Here is a 14,838-nt window from a genome sequence, read left to right as displayed (position 1 = left end):
GCATCATCTGGAGCCTCAACGCCTGCCTCATTACATACCTCCTCCAACAAGACCACACCCCCTAATCCTTCCCAAGTAGGTCTACCAACTGAGAACCAAGTATTCAAACATATAAGCTATGGGCGCCATTCTCATTCAAACCGCCACATGTTGTATCTTAGGATGAGTAGAATTTTCTGTCCTTTGATATTTTGCAAGACAAAGATTATGCATGCATAGAAAACACTGCCCAGCAAGGACATACTAAGTTTATGTAGGACACACTAAGGACATGCATGAAAATGAAATGACCGTTGTCTAGTACAAGTCGCACGTAACCTAAGCTAGTATCAAACTTACTATGTAATAAAGGGAGAGACTTCAAACTTGTGATCTTCCTGCCTCCCCTGTACACACCATACCTGATTTTTCTGGTACTGGGAATCAATCCTAGGGTTTCATGCCTGCTAGGTAGGTAGTTTACTAACTGAGCTCTATCTCCAATCTGGGTTTTCTTAAAAGAGGGGAAATAAAGAAATTTAACAGAAATTAGTAATCATTGAATCAGGTTAAGATCTCACCATTGTCAATGCTGAAAATTGTTTAAAGTAAAGCTTTATCATAAGTAATTACAAGGCAATCAAAAGCTATTCCCTAGAACAAATTTTAAAAAGCCAATTGTCAGGGCTGGAGAAATAGTGGGCACTTAAATGCACTGGTTGCTCTTCCAGAAGACACAGGGTTCATCCTAGCACCCACAGCTGTCTATATAACTCCAGTTCCAGGGGATACAACAGGCACAGCATGCAGATAGTACACAGACAAACATGTAGGCAAAACACCCATACACATAAAAACAGTAAAATAAAAAGACATCTGTAGTAACATTATTAAAGTTGTATGAAAAGGTACTTATATTCAGGATTAAAGTCCTGAAGAAGTCCCTCCCATGTGTCACACAGCTCAGCCCAAATGAGGATAACATGCTCTAGAAAAGTGTTACACACACACACACACACACACACACACACACACACACACACACTTCGACAGTGTCTCACTGTGTAGCTCTGTCTGACCTTGAAGACATAGAGATCCACCTGCCTCTTTCTCCTCAGTGCTAGGATTAAAGGTGTGCACCACCAGGCGTAGTTAGTGTTCCATAATTAAGTCAACCCTGACTATTAACGATGAGGGCACTGATAACAACAATTGGTAAAAAGCTACCTGTCAATGAAGCACAAGACAGCAGCAAAGTTTACAAAACAAAATTGCACAAATGAGGCTTAGTGACAGGGAAAGAAAGAAAGAGAGAGAGAGAGAGAGAGAGAGAGAGAGAGAGAGAGAGAGAGAGAGAAAGAAAGAAAGAAAGAAAGAAAGAAAGAAAGAAAGAAAGAAAGAAAGAAAGAAAAGGAAAAAAGACTCGGTGAGATGGAGTGGTGATTATGATCAAAATATATTGTATTAAATTCTCAAAAAACTAAGAGGAAAAAAACTAAGCAAAACTCAGCAACCTTGATATTTAAAAAATTTTGCAAGAAATAGATAAAGTTTGAAATAAGAGGAAAAACTATTTCTCTAAAGTATTATTTTTAAAGATTTTTATGTGTATTAGTGCTTGGTTTGTGTGTATGCAGGTGTACCATGTAAACACCTGGTGCCCTCAGAAATCAGAAGAGAACATTGGATCCCCTGAAATTGGTGTTATAAATGACTGTGAGCCACCATTTAGGTGCTGGGAACCGAACTCAGATCCCTCTATCAGAGGAGAAAGTGTTCTTGACCACTGAGCCATCTTTCTAGACTCTATTTTCAAATTATTTAAAAATACTTGTATGGTAACCAGGCATGGTGGAGAAAGCCTTTAATTTCAGCACTTCAGAAGCAGAGGCAAGTACATCTCTGTTCGCAGTCAACCTGGTCTATATATTGGTTCCAAGGTTGCCGGGGCTACAGAGTGAGACCCTGTCTTTAGAAAGAAAAGAAACTACGTAATTAACAACTTCACACAAACAAAACTTTGACTACTTTGTTATATGTATAGTCTAGCCAAAAAGGCTAGAGCAGGCTCCCTGACAAAATCCCTCCTCCTCCCCACTCCCAGCATGGGATCTTAACTACATCCACATCCTCTCCCATCTGCTCCTGGCAACCTCACAAGCATCTCAAATTCAAGACATCTATACTATGTGATGCCTCCCAAGTAAAAGTAAAAACCAGAACAAGGGGGAAAAGTAAAAGCAGGCTCTCCTAAATTTCCTTCCATGAACAAAGACAAGCTCTACCCTACCCAGTCAATCAGTTCTACTCTTTCTCCTCATTCCCCTTCTAAAACTCATCAAATTCTGCCACATTTACCTCCAGAAATCCTTGTTTCTATGTCTCTACTTTCCTACTACTGATGCTGTGCTACAGGCCAATACTATTTCTAGTCTGAACACCCATGTGGCTTCTCCAACAGGAAAACTTCCTCTCACAGCTTTCTGTAATTCATCTTCTCTAGCACACACTAGAGTGTTTCGTTGCAGTTTCTGAGACAGGCTCTCATGTAACCCAAGCTAGCCTTGGGTTTACTCTGCAACACAGGATGACCTTTAACTTTTGACCCCTTTGCCGCCACCCTCCCAAATCCTGGAATTATAGGTATGCTTTAATCACACTTGGTTTCAGAGGGTTCTTTTGAAAAATCTGAATGTTTCTTTCCTTTGTTTTAAAGCATAGATTTTTATCTTTCCGTAATTTTCCTCTACAGTTAAAAACCCAAGCTCCCAACAGCATTTTGGCCAGTTCTTCTCTCCTCACCTTTCTCTTTCACAAACTTTACACCTCCAGGGCCTTCTGTTTTGGGAGTTCTACTGCCTGCAACTGCAAAGTCAGTCCTATTTATATTAAGAACAAAACTCTAGCTTGGCAGGAGGTGGTGACTAACACCTTTAATCCCAGCATTCAGAAGGCAAAGGCAGGTGGATCTCAGTGAGTTTGAGGCCAGCTCGGTCTACAGAGTGAGTTCCAGGCCAGCCAGAGCTGGTTACACAGAGAAACCTTGTCTTGAAAAACAAAACAAAACAACAAAAACAAAACAAAACAACAAAAAACAAAACAAAGGATAAAACTCTAAGTGGCACCATGCTAGAAGATGGAGTTTAAGAGGATTTCATAAGCAAGCAAGTAATTGCAGAAAGAAAGGTTTTTAAAGCCAAAGCATAAGCTCTCTTAAGAATTTTATTTGTTTGTTTGTTTATTATTTACACAAAGAAATATAGCCTTACATATTATGGTTAGAAAAAAAATTGCCACAGAAAATTATCTGGCAGGAGCGACAAGTTTTCCGAAGATACAACTAAGGGCAGACTGAGGTTTACGTCCGTGTACTGGAAACTCAACAGAGGAAGAAAGAGAGAGAGCTCACCCTAACCCTGCCAAGAACACTTATATAAGGTCTCCCACAGTTGAAAATTACTTCCCATTAAAAATATAGTACCCTCTACTTTACCACATGACGTAAGAGTTAGATCTGGGCCAGCTGCAGGTATACCACATGCCTCTCATTCACACTATTTTAACTCATAAGATTTCACTGGCCACTAAGGGTGCAGCCATACATGCTTACTGGCTTTAGCAAAATGGTAAACACCAAGTGTGGTAGTCAAGGCCTGTAATTTAACCACTCAAGAAGCTGAGGCAGGAGAATCACAAGTTCCAGACCAATGTGGATACATAGCAAGATCCAGCCTCAAAATTCACCAAAAAGGGGGAGGGGGGGACCCGCAAACTAGTGGCAGGAGGCACTTTGAAATCGGTATTATATACTATGCTTGACAACAGCATAATATATAATGTATATATTATAAAAATATCAGAAATTACCTATCATTTCCAAAACTAAAATCATCAAGAAGATGGATCCTGAACAACTAATAAAAATGAGTTAGACTCCTCTCCACTAGCCTAATAGCTCATAATATAGTCTGAAAACAAGAACAAAAAAAAAAAAAAAAGAACAAATGAAAAATGAACCGGGACTTCTGGAGAGGAGCTAAGAAGCAACTGTTCAGTAGGAAACAGAGATCAACTGTCTCACACGCCCTTCCTTCCTTCACAGCACACATGGCGCTACAACTCCCTGTGGACTTATTTGAAGGTCAGCATGAAGACAAGGTGCTAGAACCTAGTGACAAGGTCCACGAATAAGGAAGGAGGCAGATGGTGGGAACATCTAGTAGAGAAGTGTAGCATTAAAGCTGCTTTTCAGTATCTCGTAAGAGGTTACCTAGGCTTTTTTTCCCCCTTTCTCCTGCTCCTGCATCATCTAAAAACAAATACACATGTAAGACTTGACTGTTATGTGCTGCTGCGCAGTTAAGAAAATGGAATTAAAATGTTCACTTCAAAGTTTAACTACTTGGATGCCATGTACGATTCACAGGCTCAGGAAATACACGCAAATACCTTGTTTGAACATTCTGTTTCTTGACCAGAGTATGACTACATGGTCATATCTGCTTCTGCATTAATTTATACATCAATAAGTTTTGGATTTTTTTTTTCCTTACCACCATTTTTTAGGGACCAGAGAAATAGCTCAGTGGCTAAAAGCATTTGCTCTTCTTACAAAGGACCCAAATTCAGTTTTCAGAATCTACATCTGGTGATTCACAAGTACTATAATTCTAGCTTCAGGTGATCCACAATCATCTTCTGGCCTCCAAGGGCTCACACACAGCACGAACGCATGCGCACACACCCTCCCCCCCCCCCCCTTACAAACAGGTGGTAAAACCACACACCCACACCTACACAGTAGACTAACCAAAAGTAATCCTGGAACTTTATACATGAGAAAGCACAAAACCTCCCACAAGAACAAAGCTACGCAGACAATCTCTTTCCTGGCTGCCTGTTTCACATCATTTCCTCACTCTCTCACAATGTCTATCCAAACTGCCCATCACTTAGCCTCTGGCTATCAAACCACGGGCAGTCTTTTAGTTCTAGAAGACATGGGGTTCCTTGATCTTCACCCTGGCCTTTTCTCCATCAGATGTGGAGTTTTCTATTTCCTGGTCACTTCAGGTGAGGTGACCACCAGGTATCCTCTGGTAACACATACGTCCTCACTTGTAGAAAATGTCTCTCTTACAGTGACAGGAGAGTGTTAGTGGTTTGCAGTTATTCCAAAAGGCAGAGATAAGATTGTGAAATTCCACAAATCAGTTATAAACGGTAGCCTATTTACCAGAGAAAAAGACTTCCATGAAATGGCCCTGGGACTTTAACCATTGCTTATACGCTCAATGGAAAACTCTGTTCAGTTTCTAAAATATCCCCCTGAAATTTAATTATTTTAAATTGGAGCCTGTTTATTTCTGTGTACTCTAACCAAGAACATTTAATAAACGGTAGAGTCAAGAACTTGTAATAAATGATAAAAAAAAACAGATATCTAAAAAATGGACAAGTATGCTTTATAAGGCTACTCAAAACATAAAATAGACAAATTGTTGTAAAAACTTACTACACACATTACTTCCATTATACTTCATGTTTTTAAACTTAAAATGCCAAAAGACAGAAAACAATAAGCTGACTAATACTTTTAAAGCGAGTACCTGCTGACAACATACAAAATGAATACTTCATGAAAACCTACGTGCTCGATTGTAGCTCCGTTTATAGATCACTATTAATAGAACTAAAGTTTTCTGGTTGAGTCTAAATCAGGTTATAAGCTACCTATAAAAATACATATAAAATGATCCATTTTTAAAAACTGTTGCTTAAAGTTTCTGTCTCATACCACTGGAGTCTTTAATTTTGGGACTTTTAAGATCAGAGTAAAAGCCCCATTATACAGATTTTTCTAAACTCCAAACATACAATTATGTTTCTCTTGAATGTCTTCAAGACAGGGTTTCAGTTTGGGGGCATGAAGAAACTTTTACTATTTACTATATATACTTCTGCACTGTTTGGTTTTTTCTTCCATTAAATGTACCTTTAGCTATGAAAACAACTAGAACAGTAGGAATTTGGAGAACTTAATGAAAATAAACATTAATAAAAATGCCTCGGGCCAAAAACAACAACAACAAAATCCAAAAACCATTCATTTCAGTCATAAATACTGTAAGAAAATAAAGGGGTTTTGTTTGTGTGGGTTTTACTATAATCACCCCTTCCACCTTGAAATCGTCAGTCAGGGAGAAAGAACTGAACAACAAACCCTCTCGAGTGGGTGCAGAGGAAACTACTATCAGCATCTTTTATAGTGAATGCATGTATTACATGAGGAGGACAGAGGACAACCTCAGTCGTCCACCCTCACCACCCACCTTGTTGGTGACAGGATCTCTTTGGCTTAGAAGCTCGCAGGGTTTCTCACTTCTATGCTTCCCATCCTCCACAGGTGCTCAGGGGTTACACACACTTATGCTTTCACAAGTTCTAAAGATTCAAACCCAGGCCCTTAAGCTTGCACAGCAAATACTTCTACCCACTGGTCCTCTTGGTCCTGTTATCATTTTCTAATGCATCTTAAACTAACTACTCAGACCCTTCTCAGTTTTCTCTCGAATATCTTTATGCAGTGGTTCTCAACACATGGTTTCCCAACCAGCAGTACCAGCAAACTTGTTAAAACTGAAAACTAGACAGGCACGTTGGCACACATCTTTAATCTCAACACTGTGTCAGCCTGGTCTACATAATAAAATCCTGCCTCAAAACAAAACAAAGCAACACCTGAAAACTAACATGCCTGTTGACACCCACTGAATCTGAGAAACACCAGGGTGGGAGAAATGGGGTGAGGATAAGAAGACTCCTAGTTGAATCTGAGATTGAGAACCCACAGTAAGGCACTGTACAATATAGAACTTTCTCATAACTATTTCCACTTTATAAAGGAAGCTAAAATTATTACTTGGTTATACACCTCAGAATGCTTTAGAACAATATCATATGGATAATATTAATTTTTAATAAAATATGAAATTTGGATCAAGAGGAAAGACACACATAGTTGATCATCTATTTGTGGGTTAGGTCACTATTAACTGTCACAAATGCTTACTACTTGTTTAATATCATACAGAGTGGTATATAACTATAAATGTGTACTATAATAGAAAATCTCTGCATTACTTGGGTTCTTCTAATAAATGCCTATATTAAAGAGTCTAAAAGCTAAAGCCCTAATCTTTCTTGCTTATTTGTTTTTCAAAATTACAGCTTAAGTACTTGTGGTTTTGGTAGCAAGTGTTTACTTCAATGTGTTAGAAGATAAAACGTGAACTGGCTTTACCAGATAAACCTTGATTCTGAACATCCACTTGCCAGGTATTTACACGTGGACATCAAACATACATGAATCTTAAATTCTATCAATTCAAAACTGAATCATCTTGACCCACTCACCTCCCTCTTACTCCTTAGCTTCAAGACTATAGCACAGAATGGCCTACGGCAAAAGCAGAACATCTTTTATTTCTCCTTTACCTGCCACATCTCCATCAATCACCAAAGCAGGTCCTTTGACTTCCAGAGTAACTCTTGACATCCATCCTGCCCACTGGTACAGGCCTCGAGCAACTCCACCTGGGTTAATGGTTCTACTTCTTACCCAGTTAATTTTGTTCCTTCCATAAAAAGTGAACTTTTTCTATAACGGGTTGAATTCCATAATATCTCTCCACTGCTTAAATCCCTCAAGGGCTCCTGGTGGCCCTCAGAATAAATCATGAAATTCTAATAGCTTTCATCCATTGATCTTTCTCTTCTGCTGCAAATCTCTTACTACTTAAGCAACTCTGAGTGTATTGAATTTTAGGTCATGGAAAACAGTGTTCTTTCTTGTTAATTAATCTGTCTAACAAGGTAACCACTCTGACAGCTCTCCTCACTGGGTTAATCTCTATGTTTCATAATAAAGGGTTTTTTTTTTTGTTGGTATTGTTCAGTTTTGGTTTTGACAGATGGCCTTACTATCCAACCCTGGCCAGCCTAGAATTCACAGAAACCTGCCTGCCTCTGCTGTGTGAGCACTGAGAGGTGTGTGCTACTATGTCCAGAACAGTAGTTTTTTTTTAATGCTTTTTATTTTTTTCATAAAGTTATGCTTCATCACCACATATAACCAAAGGTGCTTCCACAAACAGCACTTAGCACACTGCACAGTAATCATGTGTCTTCTTCTAGATTCAAATTCAACTAAGAATGGGAATCACATCTAATTTTCCAAAATTATATATAAGCCTAGTGCCCAGGCACCAATAAAACATAAAATTAAAAGCTTCAGCTCAAGTCAAATGGACTTACAACATGTCATAAGTCATGAGAATTCTGGAAAATTACTTAAACTCTCTCTCCCCATTTTTCCTTCTGTCCAATTTAAATATAGATAGTACAGCCTTACAAGATTTTAGAAATAAACATTATTTGTGACATATCACATACTTAACATGCTGTTCAGTACCCAGAAAGTTGGCTACTTATACTGTCACAGAATCAAAGAAAATATATGCAGAATAAATACACTTTATTCAAATTACTAATATACATTTTAATAATCCTAACATCATATAATTTATTATGTTTTCAAGTAAAGTATATAATTCTATAAGAAAGATTAAATTTTATATCCACATGGCACTACATGGTTTTTTATAGTCAATATTTAATTGAGTCATAAAGCAGAATGTTCAAAGAGAATGACCTGTGCCTCGTTTTCAGGAACTATTTGTTTATGAAGTCCAATCTGCTGCAAGCCAGGACTTTCCAAAGAATTTGGGGAGGTATTACAAATTGAGGCAGTTACATTATATCTTGCTGACTGATAAAAGCTGTAATACTCAAGTCTATTTTCCACTGAGTTTTCTAGTGCCTTTAATTTTTGTTTAAACTGAATAACTTTGTAGATCAAAAAAATGATTACAACACAAGCTAAGATGAAAAACGCTAGCAAAATGTCAAACGCCTCATTCAACTTCTCAACTTCTTGGGTACAAATTAGAGATGTTTTTCCTGACACAGAAGAGGCATCAGTTGGCAGAGCACTGTTTTTTTCCAAGTTCAAGTTAATAGGAGTAAGCTGTATTTGCACAGGTAAAACTGTGGTCGTCTCTAATGCATTATTACCAAGTATATTGTCTTGAAAAAACCTACTGGCAGATGAAGCTCGAATCCGCTCCCAGACGGTAATGCTCTCAGTCACAGTGTTTTCCAAATGTTCCCCACTTGTGGTTACTTTATGCCAGGCCATCATTAGTGCAGTGGTCTTGTGATGAATATGAAGAGATTTTACAGCCCAAGCTCTGGATATGTTTGTTGAAGGTAAAGTGCAATTTGTAATGTCAGTCCATTTAATATAACATAATGTTGTGCCACACATAGATAGGGGATTCTGACAACAGATGTTTACAGCAAAGGTTGAAGAGGCTAGCCAGTCTTGAAGACCCAAAAGTTTGCATTCACAAAATTGGAATTTCCCTGAAGATGAGTCAGTGAAGACAATGGCTTAGGGACCCTTGGATGTAATTCTGTAAGATTATTAAATGACAGATTAAGGATCTTCAAAGATGCTCACATATTTTAAATGCATCATTATCAATGTTCAGATTATTGTTTCTAACTTAAGATAAATTCCTTAACAAGCTAAATGTATCAGGTTTAAATGTTCTAAGTAATTACAAGTAAAAATCAAATGTTTAAGATTGCTAATTTTACTAAGCTCAACCCTAGTAACATTATAATCCTTATTTGCTTTAGGGGATACTTTACACCGATAACTCTTTGAAATGCAAAGGGCTATCATGTTTCAAAAGGTCAACAAGATAAAGACAGTCTCAAGATTTGTAAGTACATTTAATGGTACTTTTGTTAAATTATTACTTTCTAGATACAAATAATCAAGGGATACAAGATGCTGAAACTCTGAGATCTATAGCCTTAATTTTTTATTGTTCAATAAATCAAGAATCTGGGAACAATTGTACCACTGCGAAGCAAAGTAAGGTTAGCCCTCTATAGATGCAGACACTGACCTAAAACCAGATCATTAAACAATCTTCTTGGAACAAAAGACACCCAATTAGACTGTAAACACTAATCACAAAAATCTGACAGTCCGTTAAATATTTCTGGCTCCAAGCATTTTATAAAAACTGTTTAGAGGTAGAAAATATAAGTGACTTAATTAAATAAAGCCTTTAGACATTCATACACAACATTAGAGTTATCCAAATATAATGCTGCAAAAGAGTTAAGTGCTATTAGTTCACTTTCACTTAAATGAGACATTATTCCCAATCAGTTACAGAAAACTGTACTGTAGGAAAATTCTATGGAGTGTGAAAGACCTGTGTTAGTCTGTTTCCAAGAAAGCTGATAAAGAAACAAGGACCCTAGTATTCCTTTACACAATAATGATACAAAATGTCAAGTTACGATCAGAAATAAATACAGGCAAGGCAAAGAAAATGATAATCTATATGTAACCCAACCTAATATTTTTTTATATCAGAATTAACTCCAAAGACAAAACTTTAAATTATCAGAAAGGTTTTAAAACAGAAGTCTCAAAATATTGAAACTTCAGTAATCTATTTAAACTAGGATAAGCTAAGAACATCTGTTACCTCCATACTATCTATGAGTGAGAGTATTCTACAATGAACATTTGGAATACAACTGCTAACACTGCAATGAAACTCACTCTTTTCAAAGATAATTCAAACTCCATAACTGAAAAATGTTTGCTAAAATAAACTATTACAACCAACTACAACAAACAACAAATGATGTTAAGTTGACAGTTTTTGAATACATGCGCCATAATCTACATAAAACCTAACAGCAAATAGCAATTATGAAAATATGAACACTATAGAAAAATCAAGCTGTAGTTTTCCACACAATTCATTTCAGCTGAAAGTCTGTACTTAAATAATCTTACCAAGAAAAAGAAAATCATATCACCACTTGGCTTACTTAAGCAAAGACTTTTGTTTTAACTCTGAAGAGCGCCATTCCTTAACTCAATTTCTTTCTGGGCCACTGCTGACCTCCAACACACCACCTCCTTTGAATTTTAAAGTCACAGCTTGCTCAGGAAACGCCACTCTTCACACTGGTTCCTCTACAGTCAATGTGTAAAACGGGGTTACCATGGATACAGGAAACTGTGTGACAGGAAGTAAGTTTATCTGTGCTTCAAAAGTATTGTTGAAAGGAAATCTCAGGAACGTATTTTTTTTTTCAGAATGCATTCAGTTTTCCTAATATATATGCCTAAATAGGTCCTACAATTTGAAAGGTTTTTAAAGCCAGATGCTTGACAACTTGAGGTATTCAAAATCTAGTAAGAAGTCTTTAGCTATCCACAACACACTGTGTGTGTGAATGTGCATGTATGCACCGAAATTGCCATCAACGCCCTGCTCTATTACTCTCCAACTTCCTTTTTAATCCAGTCAGGTTCTCACCCTGAACCTGGAACTCACTGACTGAGCCCTAGAGATAGTCTCCACTCCACAGAGACTGGATTGCCTGGATTTTTAAGTGGGTGCTAAGGATCTGAACTCAGGGCCTCAGGCTTGCAAGGTAAGCAAGCACATTACTGGTGGAGATGTTCTCAGCTCAACAACACAATTACTAAGTAGAAAAAGCACACTGAAATAAAAGTATATAAAAAATTCGATTTTTGAGAATTTGCCTTTGTCTTTGTTCTTTTTGTTTGTTTTTGGACAGGGTCTCACTATGTAGCCTTGGGCAGCCTGGAAGTCTCTATGTAGACCAGGCTTGCCTTGAACTCACAGAGAGATGCTTGCCTCTCTGCCTCCTCAGTCTAGGATTAAAGGCGTGGGCCACCACATCAAGAATGTTTAAATGCACTAACATTTTCACTTTCAAACACTTATTGAAGATTTATTCATTTAAAAACAGTACATAAAACAATAGTTTACAATCTACAAAGTACTAATACATTATCCTCTGAGATTTTCTATTTACATTAAAAAAACCAATTTTATGAACAAAAATACTGATTACTATCAATTAGTACCTGAAGATATTAAGGCATATGCCCTGGGTTGGGGGGTACTATAAAGTTTCTTACCAAATTATTAATTGAAGTTTATCTTTGCATAAAGAGGGAGAAGAGATTGGGAGGTGGCTAAGGAGATAAAATGCTTATCATGCAAGTATGAGAACCTGAGCTGGGATCCCCAACAGCCACGTAAAAAAGCTGAGTGTGGCTGCACATACCTACAACCCCGGCATCAGGAAGGCAGAGACAGGAGGCGATCCCTGAGGCTTGCTGGTCACCTATCCTACTTGAATCAGTGGTCTATCCACAGGGCTCATGAGAGACCCTATCTTGAAAAAAAAAAAAAAAAGAACAATGGAGAGAGACTGAGGAAGACATCCGAAGTCGAACTCTGGCTTTCATACACATGCAGACACATGTGCACATGCCACCCCCCCACATGTATACAGGTACACAGGTACACATACATACAGCGTTGGGGAAGAGTAAAAGAGGCTCCTGAATTACTTTTCGCTCTCTATAAACGTCTGAATTAGTTTAAATTAATTAGCATAAAAAGGACTCTGAATCTAACATAATTTTTTATTGAAATAAAGATTTAGGGGCCAGCCAGACAACTCAGCAAATAAAAGTACTTGGCACCCGAGCCTGGTGACCCGAGTGGGATCCTGGAATCGTGTAAAAAGCCAGATGCAGTGCTCTGCTTCTGCTGTCTCAGCACTTTCACAGTGAGACGGGAAACGGAAACCAGAGAAACATCTAGAAGCTTTCAAGCCAGCTAACTTGGAGGCTACAGCATGGCAGAAAAAAGACAGACCCTGCCTCAACACGGTGAAAGGAAAGAACCAAAAAATTGTCATGTGACCTCAATATATATGCTATATATAGCACACCCATGCCCCCTCACACAACTGAATAAATAAAACATGTTTACAGAGCTGAATAAAACTGTTACATACTGATTAGTCATGATTTCTGACTCTTCTCAGTAATTAGTATTTTCAGTAGCAGTGAAGCAGTGGGGAGCACCATACACACCACTTTCAACTGAGTCCCACACATCAAGTAGGGAAGAGTCAAAGGACAGTCTATTAAACTAAAATGAAAGGGGGCACACAGACCAGAGCCCCATTGGCTGCCCTCCCCCGTCACCTTTCCACGCCCACCGTCTCTCTGTACTGCCTTAGCCAGGCATTTCAGGCTGGAGACTACCGCTTGTTCAGCCAATTCTCTTGCAGTAACTATAAATAACCTTTATGAAATTACATAAAATTATTGAATTCTACAAAAAGAAGCTTGTTCTTAAATTACAGTATTATAACTGTTAATTTTTTCCCAAATAGCAACATGCACTTTATAACATTCCTTACAAATATAATCCCTAAGTGAAAACTTTAAACAAAATGCCCACTGAAAGAAAACAACTCTGTCTGTGTCTGCACAAACTGATTTAAATTCGGCTAGAACAGAAAAGACAATAGACTAGAGTCAGGGAGATGGCAGAGCAAGTAGAGGCATCCACCACCAAGGCTGACATTCAGTTCACAGGACCTATATTGCAGAAGGAGAGAACCAATTTCCAAGCTGTCCTCTCACATCTACACAACTACCATGGCACACACACTGGCACACACAATAATTTATTAAAAACCTAACAGAATACACAGTGCCTTTATAAATGCCAAATCTAACATTACTGTTTGTCTACATGGGTACAGAGTATTTAAATGTCCCTTTGAAAATGACATTGCCATGAAGCAGAAAGAGTTTGGTGATAGAGAAATAATACTTGGCACTCACTAATTTAAGAACAAGTTTCTTTTGGTAGTTACTACAATAATTATTTTCAAAAAGGAACATTAAATGTACGTATTTTCCATTTTGGACCATAAATACAGCAGCGTAAACTGTAGCATTAATGAAAACAAGAAACTTCCACTAGCTCCTTAATATAAATTCGTAACACAATGCATGGGAAGGATGCACCAAATTCTTAGATGAGTTACTTCAACAGCAACACAACATCAATACTTTAAAAGATGCATTATTTTTTGCCCGACTTTACAGTTAAAGAGACAGAAGTTAAACAACTCATTTATACTCAAAAAGTGGTAGAAGATCTGAACCTGGGCATCAGGCTCTGTAAACACCAAAGTATATATGCTTACAAATGATTTTCATGGCATTCAAAATATTCAATCAGCAAACATCAATCAAATATAAGTCAGAAGCCTTTGTATCAAGTAAGCTTCCCGAGGGGAGGAGCAGTTCAGCAGAACCACTTAAAACATGCTTCCACCAGGAAAAGTGGAAATGGTCTAACTAGAACACAACTCTCCACAGAGCAAGGTTGAGAGGTGGGTGGTAGAACTTCTCAGAAGTGGCAGCTAGGGGAAGGTGACGAGACCACAAGAGACATTGCCCCTAGAAGGGATTAATGTAGTTCTTTTGGGACACCAGTTAGTTTCCATGAGCGTGAGTTGCTATAAAAAGAACAAGCTGAAAGAGTACAACACTTACCTAGCATGTTCCAGGCACCAGATTCCAGCCCCAAGAAAGGACAGAAAGAAAAAACAAAACAAAAAACAAAAACAAAGAGAAGGCAGGTGAATCTTGCCTCAAAATCTTTCTCTTAGCCTTAAGGATTTATGGGTAAAATACAACAAAAGACTCATTTTACTTCAAAAGATGAAAATGGGGGAATACTTCAAGTATATTATGTATTTGCATGAAAATGGCCTTATATCCTCAATATAATTTAAAAAATAAACAAAATGAATGCATTTTTTAAAGATGAAGATTTAAGTCTATGATGC

The 14,838-nt window shown here is 37.8% G+C and overlaps 2 protein-coding genes across 3 annotated transcripts in view; both read right to left on the bottom strand.

Annotated features, from left to right (window-relative positions):
* The window catches only part of Ipo11 (importin 11), a 177,731-nt gene that overhangs the window by 52,633 nt on the left and 110,260 nt on the right, over positions 1 to 14,838 (bottom strand). The gene's annotated exons all lie outside the window — the stretch shown is intronic.
* On the bottom strand, positions 8,663 to 9,508 carry Lrrc70 (leucine rich repeat containing 70). Its single transcript, XM_059276115.1, has one exon. The coding sequence runs from the start codon at positions 9,365 to 9,367 to the stop codon at positions 8,663 to 8,665; it is 705 nt and encodes a 234-aa protein (XP_059132098.1). The 5' UTR covers positions 9,368 to 9,508.

The sequence above is a fragment of the Peromyscus eremicus genome, chromosome 11 (assembly GCF_949786415.1).
Source record: "Peromyscus eremicus chromosome 11, PerEre_H2_v1, whole genome shotgun sequence".
Taxonomy (NCBI): domain Eukaryota; kingdom Metazoa; phylum Chordata; class Mammalia; order Rodentia; family Cricetidae; genus Peromyscus; species Peromyscus eremicus.
This window is presented reverse-complemented; position numbering and strand designations above follow the sequence as displayed.